Here is an 8,663-nt window from a genome sequence, read left to right as displayed (position 1 = left end):
GTGCTGGGATTACAGGCATGAGCCATTGTGCCCAGCCTGAAACCTTATTTATTGACCCTAGTTGATGGTTAATAAGAGTTTGCTATATAATAATTATATGCACTTTCCTTTGTGTTATTTTACAGCAAAAATGTTTTTAAAAGAAAGAGAAGAAAAAGAGGAAGAAAAGAAAGAGAAAGATTAATTTAGAAGCAGGTGGAGGCCAGGTGCAGTGGCTCAGGCCTGTAATCTCAGCATTTTGGGAGGCTGAGATGGGTGGATCACCTGAGGTTATGAGTTCGAGACCAGTTTGGCCAACAAGGTGAAACCCCATCTCTGCTAAAAATACAAAAATTAGCCAAGCGTGATGGTGCATGCTTGTAGTCCCAGCTACTCAAGCAGCTGAGGCAGGAGGATCGCTTGAACCCAGGAGGCAGAGGTTGCAGTGAGCACAGATCGTGCCACTGCACTCCAGCCTGGGCAACAGAGTGAGACTCCATTTCAGAAAAAAAAAAAACAGATGGAGCAAAGCTGTGTTTTAAGGCTTAAAACCGCTGTAATCTCTGAGTGGCTAGACACTCAAGGCTAGCCTTAGGAGTGGTGGGACATAAAACCAGACCAGCCAAGCTGCGCTGAAAAGGCTCTGAGCCCTTGTGGGTTGGGGTGGCTTCTCTCCCTCAGGATGGCAGTAGCTGGGCAGAGAGCCAGCACTAGGCAAGATGGAGAAATCATGGGCTCCTGCTCTGGAGAGGGGCCCATTGTAGCAGTCTTGCAAAATGACACAGAAGCCACTAACGAGAAACAGGAGTCACCTGGGACTCTGAGGAACAGAAGGGACTGGGATGGTGGGAGGGAGGGCAGTGCATCCGGAGAGATACTGGTATCTCAATCATAAAGTGAGTGGCTGGGGATAAAAAACACCCCAAAGCTCTCGTCTTCCAAGTGTGGGAAAATCTTCAACACTCTGAGATTCTAAAGTTAATATAACATAATTACTGAGTGCCTAATATGTGCCAGCACAAAGAATTCATGATTTTGAAGCTTGCCTTTGTAGGACTTCATCTCTTAGCGTAATGATTACATGTAGTTTTTCAGGCAGCTGTCAAAGGAAAAGACCATATAGCCAGCTCCTGGCAGAGTTTTAATGTCAACATACTGGGAGGGCTGGTTCAGTATTGAAATTAAGTAAGACATAAGATACCATGGGCAAGATATGCTCTGAGCCAATGATCATGGTAATGAGTAAAAGTTCATTTCTGAATGTAAGGATCCTGGGCCATGCACATGACTACATAAAATTGGGAAGGCAGTTGTCATTGTGCTCTACATCACATATACTGATGATCTGAGTGGTTGAAATGACTGTTGATCATGAAGCAAATGTTTAATTCATATATAAATTTAGGATTTCTAGGGTGACAGCAAGGTGAAGTGTCATAAAAGGCAGAGCACTGGTCAAAAATCTAGCATGTGCTGGGAACACAGGGCTCTAGGGGACCCTACATGGTAAGTATGAAAGAAGAGGTCAGAGTAGAAGGTGGGAAGGACATCTCATTAGACTTGGTGCTCTACTTCTGATGGCTGGGAGCACTTTGCCTCACAGCCGCTGTGGCAACTAGTATAAGAATGATTTGATGAAGGCGAGGAGAATGTCATAATATTCATCCAAAGTAAATTTTTAAGTCAGTACACAGGAAGAACAGAAACCATCTACACCCAGGGTACTGTTGACATTGACATGACTTTACTATTGCAGGAAACTCTTACCCAGGATGATAAAAGTTGTAAATAACTTCATTGTTTTTTGCAGAAGTTTTCAGAAGAAACCATTTAAATGAACTCAATGACGTTTGGTTTTGAGACAGTCTTGTTCTGTTGCTCAGGCTGGAGTGCAGTGGCACGATCTTAGCTCACTGTAATCTCTGCCTTCTGGGTTCAAGTGATTCTTGTGCATCAGCCACCTGAATTGCTGGTATTATAGATGCATGCCACCACGCCCAGCTAATTTTTGTATTTTTTGTAGAGATGGGGTTTTGCCATGTTGGCCAGGCTGGTCTTGAACTGGCTGGTTTCAAACTCCTGACCTCAAGTGATCCAACCACCTTAACCTCCCAAATTGCTGGGATTACAGGCGTGAGCCACCTTTCCCGGCCTGTGACTTTTCAATAGATAGACTCAAACTGCTTTTTATTCTCTAAACCACTTTAAAAACCCTCCCCTCATAGGTTGCAGTGAGCCTGGATGACAGAGGGAGACTCTGTCTCAAAAACAAAAACAAACAAACCCTCACTTCAAAACCATCACTTTGCCCTGTCCCAGCAATCCCAATCCTGGAATAAGGTATGAAGACTACTGCTGTTTTTTTTGAGACCGAGTCTCAAAAAAACTCACTGCAGCCTTCAAAGCAGTCTCAGAGGATCACCCTATTTCCGAGTCAGGAGTGTTGTGTTGCACCACAACACTCCAGCCCAGGTGACAGAGCAAGACCCTGTCTCTAAAAACATAAAAAATAATAAGAAATAAATATATCTGCTTATTTAGCTTCCCAAATACTGAGGCTGTTTTCTCTTCTACCAATAAAGAACCCTTTGATTATCTGACCATATTTGAAAATGTTTTCTCCTTGGTGGATATCTGCCTTATTACTAACAACGCTACTACTTGTCTGTGTTCATCCTTGTCATTTTTTTGTTGTGCATCTGTAAGAGGAAAGTTTTTAATGGAAGAGGACAGGTATAGGTCTCAGTAAGTCTGTCCCTTAGCTGGCCCAGGGACAAATTTTGTCTCTGATCAAAACTTTATGAGAACTGATTCTCAGACGTGTCTTATTTTGTCTTTAAGAGTTTGGTTCAGGAAAATCTCTCTGGACCCTCTGTCTGCTGGGAACTGTAAATTCATCAGGGTTACAGTTGGAAAAGGTCTAGCTATGAGGCTGGGGAGTCCTGAGCCACAGGATACACAAGCAACTGTCAGCTCACCATTCGCAGACTCTCATGGGTCTGTCTCAGTATCAACCTGTCTGTGGCTTCCTCAGGCCAGACTTCTGCTTCTTGCATGTATTTATGCTGTCACCCAAATGTGTACACTTAACTGGTCTAGATAGCATCATCATTTCCCCAAAGATAATTTAGAATTGCAGTAGCCACTATGAGGAATTTCTGATATGAACAAAAGTATTCACTTTAGATTGCAAAGTGAACACAATTCTAAACATCCAGTGGTCTTCATTTTTTTCATGAGCATGAGCAAGCAAACAAAAGAAACAGGATTCCAAAATTATTATTATTATTTTTTGAGATAGGCTCTCTGTCACCCAGGCTGGAGCGCAGTGGCACGATCTCAGCTCACTGCAACCTCTGCCTCCTGGGCTCAAGCGATCCTCCCACCTCAGCCCCTCAAGTAGCTGGGACCACAGGCACCTGCCCACCATGCCAGGCTAATTTTTGTATTTTTTGTAGAGATGGGGGGGGGGTTGCCATATTGCCCAGGCTGGTCTTGAACTCCTGAGCTCAAGTGATCTGCCCACCTCGGCCTCCCAAAGTGCTAGGATTAGAGGAGTGAGCCACCACACCCAGCCCCCAAAATTACTTCCTTAACAGATTTCTTGGCCAAAGCAAAATAAAAAGCTGAACTACTTAAAACTATCTTTTAGACCTCCCCTGCCCCAGTATCACAGCTGAAACCTACTTCTTTTCCCCTACCCTATGCTCCTCCATCTCTGCCTTTTTCTCTCCCTCGGGCCCACTCCCCTTTCCTCCTGGCTGGCTAAATACCCCAAAGCTCACTTAACTTCAGAATAGAAAAAAAAATAGAATAGAAAAGGAAAAAAAAAAAAAAAACAACTCTATGGTGAATTTTAAGCCCTGTTTTCATTTTTAGCTGAAAGCCCTTGTACGAAGGCCTAAATGGGACTTCGAATTGTTTTAGGAACATATAATCCAGAGCAGCCAGATGTATAGCAATTCATTTATATGTCAGTTGAGCCTCAGATGCAAAACATTCGATGAAAAAGTCAGAATGGAAAACCCCCCAATGATTATTTTTTATTTATTTTGTAGAGACAGGGTCTCACTAGATTGCCCAGGCTGGTCTTGACCTCCTGGGCTCAAGTGATTTTCCTGCCGTCTCATCCCAAAGTGTTAGCATTATAGGCACGAGCTGCCATGCCTAGCCCAACGGTGATTTCAAAGACCATGGATTGCATAGGAAGCTGAAGGGGTTTGGGGAAGCTGTGAATGTTAGTCAAGGTCTTTTGGAGGCTATCCGCAGTCTTCCCTGTGAAACCAAACTGTGCTCTAATTAATTCTTTGTCAAGAGAGAAGTCTGTTCAGCAGGTCATGGACTGAAGAAAAATACATATGTATATATGTAAAAGAGAGAAGTCTGATGGAGACTTCAGGGCTAGGTCCTTTACTATCTAGTGGCAGAATTCTGGAGTAGATCTTGAAGCGGATGTGATGGGATTCTTTTCTCTTTTTATGAATGGCCTTAAACCAGAAATAGGGGATTTATTATGCAAACAAAAACTAGAATGGGAAACAGCCCCATGGCCAGATCGCCAAAACCTCCTTGAACATTTTGAAAGAACCCTAGAATTAAGAAACTAAAAGCAAAAATCAAGTCACCAATGAAGGTGTTCAATTTCCCATTCTGCCTTTAAACCCATAAGGAAACATTTCTCTAAAACATAAAGGCCAACCTTACAAACTTGATGGATGTAGGCACAAAATATCAATCTTAAACTTGATCACTATTATACCTTTTTTCCCTTAATATCAATACACTTCTTGGGCCATACGCCTATCTAATCATCCTCAACACAACTTCCCTAGGCCACAGCCTAAAACCGTGCCTTGGACCTTCAACTGAGGGGCATTCTCTTCTACTTTGTGACACTATACTTTAATAACTTAATAGAGAGGGATTCATTGTGTGAATGGAGTTGCCACATGACATGCTCTCCTGAGGGTTTTTTCCTTCTAGTCCCTGGGGCCCTTCCTATCCATAATAAGGTCATAGCTAATTTGGATATTGATTTATCAGTACTTTGGTGTGTAAATCAAACATTAAGTTGAAGCTCTCTTATAGTCAAAAAATTCTACTGGCCCTGTGTGGTGGGTGGTTCATACCTGCAATCAAAGCACTTTGGAGGCTGGGCGGGGTGACTCATGCCTGTAATTCCAGCACTTTGGGAGGCCAAGGCGGGCAGATCATGAGGTCAGGAGTTCGAGACTGCCTGGCCAACATAGTGAAACCCCGTCTCTACTAAAAATACAAAAATTAGCTGAGCATAGTGATGTACGCCTGTAGACCCAGCTACTCGGGAGGCTGAGGCAGGAGAATTGCTTGAACCTGGGAGGCAGAGGTTGTGGTGAGCTGAGATCGTGCCACTGCACTCCAGCCTGGGCAACAGAGCAAGAGTCCATCTCAAAAAAAAAAAAAAGAAAAGCACTTTGGGAGGCCAGGGTGGGAGGACCGCTTGAGGCTGGGAGTTTAAGACCAGCCTGGGCAACACAGCAAGATCCCGTCTCTACAAACAAAATAAATTAAAAATAATAGTAAAATAAAATAAAAATTTTACTGATATTCTACAGGAGCTAAACCCATCAAGGTTCAGACTGACCCATCTAAATCCCTACCCAAAATTTTACAATAGCCTCTAAAACAAGGCACTAGAGAAGGAATAAAACTGGCTGGACACAGTGGCTCAAGCCTGTAATCCTAGCACTTTGGGAGGCCGAGGGGGGTTCTTGTTCCTAGTTTTTTACACTCCTGAGAAATGTTGGTCATCAGAGGGCTGGGGTTTTGTCCCTACTGGAAAAATAGCTGTGCAGGGGTCAGGCGTGTGTTGAGGAACAGCTCATTATAAATGTGAGCCATGAGGACTTTTCCTCCCCACACTCCTTTATGCCCACACATATGAGAGTATTGGTGACCCCCTCAAAGAAACAAGCAGTGATTCCCTCTACAGTTAGTTCAGTAGGTGCTCTACAACCTGGGGGTAGGGCTGGCAAAGGACTAGGAAAAAAGACACAGGAAAGAGGTCTTATTTCTGCCAAGGTCGCCTCCCTCTTATCAACCCTGCTGTTCACTCCCTGCCCCAGGGCTGACTCCCAGGAATGCCAGGCATGGGGCAAATCACAGTGTGTTCTCGGGTCACCCTAATTCACCCTCTCTCTCCAAGTGAAATCCGGTTCTGGTGACCATCAAAGGCAGCCAAAGGGTAACAAAAAGCCAGCTTGAGGAGTTGGCTGGAGTAAGCCAGGATTTTACAAGCTGCTTGAGTAAACTGTCTCTAAATTCCAACTGCCAGAGCAGCCTCAGCTTCCCTTCATCTACCTCCTGGCCTCTGGCGGTTGAGAACAGTCCCCAGGTGCTCAGAGCAGCACCCACCGTTAGGAAATCCTGCCCACCAAACAAGGACTGGAGCTGCATTTAGAACCCGGAGAGCATGGCCTCCACAGTGGAGTCGGGGGACAGTGGGAACAGGAAGGCTGTCTTCAGCTAATCACCCTGTGTGGCTTCATGTGAAAGGCCACATGGGAGCCTCTGCACTAGGAGCCTGGGTTCTGCTTGACATAAAAACCTTCCCTCGGTTACAGTTGTCCAAAAACACTTAGGGCAGTGGTGAAGACTCCGGAGGGAGGATGTAGAGCACCTTCTAACTCTTAGGAGTCTGCTCAAAAGTTTGCCCCGACCCTGCTGTCTTTTGGGTCTTCAGTCGACCATACAATATGTCACTCAAGTGCAGGTGGTTTTTGGTTTCGGGTCTTTCTGTGGCTTCTCCCGCACTAGTCTGTGAGCTGCGGAGGCAGCGGGGCCGGGCCCCTGTAACAAGTCTCCTCGCAAGGGTGGACCTCGGCGGGCCCCGCCCCGTAGTCCTGTGAACTTCTGGACACCCCACAGCGCCGAGATAAACCCTGCTAAGCGCTCCATAGAGCTTTGATCACAGTCTTAGACCAGGATGAAGAAATAAATAAATACCAAGTTGGTGAAACAGCCTAAAGCCTTTAAGAAATCCAGGGCAACTGAGATTCCACAGAGGACAGGTCAACCGGTTAGGGAAGTCAAGTTGGAAAGAGGAACTCCGCTAAAATAAGAAAATACAAATGCTCCCAGCGGAGGGGCGTCCAGAGAGTCGCGGGCCTGGGAATGGCCCTGGGTCCTCGCGCAGCAGGCCAGCTCCCAGGAGGCTCGCCGTCGGGGTTGGGGCCCGTCGGCCGGCCTCTCCCCATTTTTGTGACGTGTCGGGGGCAGCAGCGGTGACGGGGCTACCACACAAAGCCAGGTCGTCGGGCGGTGGTCTCCCAGGCCAAGAGCTCCGATGGGATGGGGAGGGGGCGGGAAGCGAGGCGCCCCTGGGCGCCCGGGCTCCGCGCGGGATTAAAGTGAGCTCGGACTCCGCGGCGGCGGCGGCGGCAGGGGGCGGGTACCGGGGCGGCCGCGAGCGCCTGTCGCGCGCCTGGCTGCTGTGGCCGCGCTGGCAGCCAGCAAGCCCGGCTCGCCGAGGCCTCGCCACGCCCCCGCGGGGGTGGAGCCGCGGCCAGGGGCGGGTCCGCAGCTGGCGGCGCCGGGGCGCGGGGCGGAGGCTGTGGCAGCAGCTGCAGCGGCGGCGGCGGCAGCAGCGGTACGGGCTGCTGCAGCAGAGGCGGCGGTTGCTCCTGTGCGCGTTTGGGCCGCTCAGCCGAAGCCGAAGCCGCAGCCCGGAGGCACCGGGCGGTGCGCTGGGTGCTGCTGCTGCTGCCCGCCGTCCGCTGCCCGGGCCCCCGCTGCCGCCCGGGCCCCGGCTGCCGTCTGCGCCCCCGTCAACCCCGCCCGCGAGTGCGCCCCAGCCGGGACGCCGCCCCCGGCCGGGTCTCCACTTCTTGGCCGCACCTTCCATGACAGCGCCCGCGAGAAGATGGCTGCGAAGGGCGCGCACGGCTCCCACCTGAAGGTGGAGAGCGAGCTGGAGCGCTGCCGCGCCGAGGGCCACTGGGACCGCATGCCGGAGCTGGTCCGGCAGCTGCAGTCGCTGAGCATGCCCGGCGGCGGAGGTAGCAGGCGAGGCATCCCGAGCGCAGCGTTCACCTTTCCGGACACCGGTGAGTGAGGGAAGAGGCTGGCTCGCCGGCAGCTAGCGCGCGAAACGCACCGCCTCCTCCAGGAAGCGCGCCCAGACCGTCCTCGGCTGGCAACGGGCGTCCACCCGCCCACTGTGCTGGTCTTAGGAGCAGCCAGGGTAGTTAAGAAGGTCCTTCTGCCGCGAGAGAAAAATCACATGTAGTTTGGGGGCTTGGAGGGAAGAGAAACGGCTTTTCCTCTCTGTCCTTTAGGATAATGTGGCTAACTCTGTCTACCATGAAATGGTGGTATCTGCATATTATGAGATCAGTGCATTGGCTGGGCTCTTGCCCCCCACCGCGGTCCGAGGGTGGGGTGTCCCTAAACTCCAACAGGTGAAGTGTGTCTGTCTTGTCTTTGTTCATAGTTCTTGCAAGTAAAGTTGAAAACGGAGCTCTGTCCGCAGCAGACAGGGGCGAGGGTTTGACGAACCCCGGGGTGGGGTGGTGGAGAAATGGGGAAGAGGCTTGGCCAGCCTCAATTTTCTCATCTGTGGCGATCTCGGGACACATCCAACTCTGGCAGTCGGTGGCTTTAGCAGTAGGGCTGGTTTGGCTGGGCCGGGCTCTTGTGCTGGGGCG

General features: G+C 49.3%; 1 protein-coding gene across 5 annotated transcripts in view; it reads left to right on the top strand.

Moving 5' to 3' along the window:
- The first annotated feature begins 7,526 nt into the window (after window positions 1-7,526).
- The window catches only part of TTC7A (tetratricopeptide repeat domain 7A), a 136,297-nt gene continuing 135,160 nt past the window's right edge, over window positions 7,527-8,663 (top strand). For 3 of the 5 annotated variants that reach the window (XM_030921672.1, XM_010364300.2, XM_030921671.1), the window contains exon 1: window positions 7,565-8,063. In XM_030921672.1, the coding sequence (XP_030777532.1) occupies window positions 7,880-8,063 (184 nt within the window). In that variant the 5' untranslated portion in view covers window positions 7,565-7,879. Of the gene's footprint in view, window positions 8,064-8,663 lie in introns of all 5 variants that reach the window. The other 2 variants (XM_010364298.2, XM_030921673.1) reach the window with 2 other exon arrangements.

This window comes from Rhinopithecus roxellana, chromosome 17, assembly GCF_007565055.1.
Source record: "Rhinopithecus roxellana isolate Shanxi Qingling chromosome 17, ASM756505v1, whole genome shotgun sequence".
NCBI classification, from domain to species: domain Eukaryota; kingdom Metazoa; phylum Chordata; class Mammalia; order Primates; family Cercopithecidae; genus Rhinopithecus; species Rhinopithecus roxellana.
This window is presented reverse-complemented; position numbering and strand designations above follow the sequence as displayed.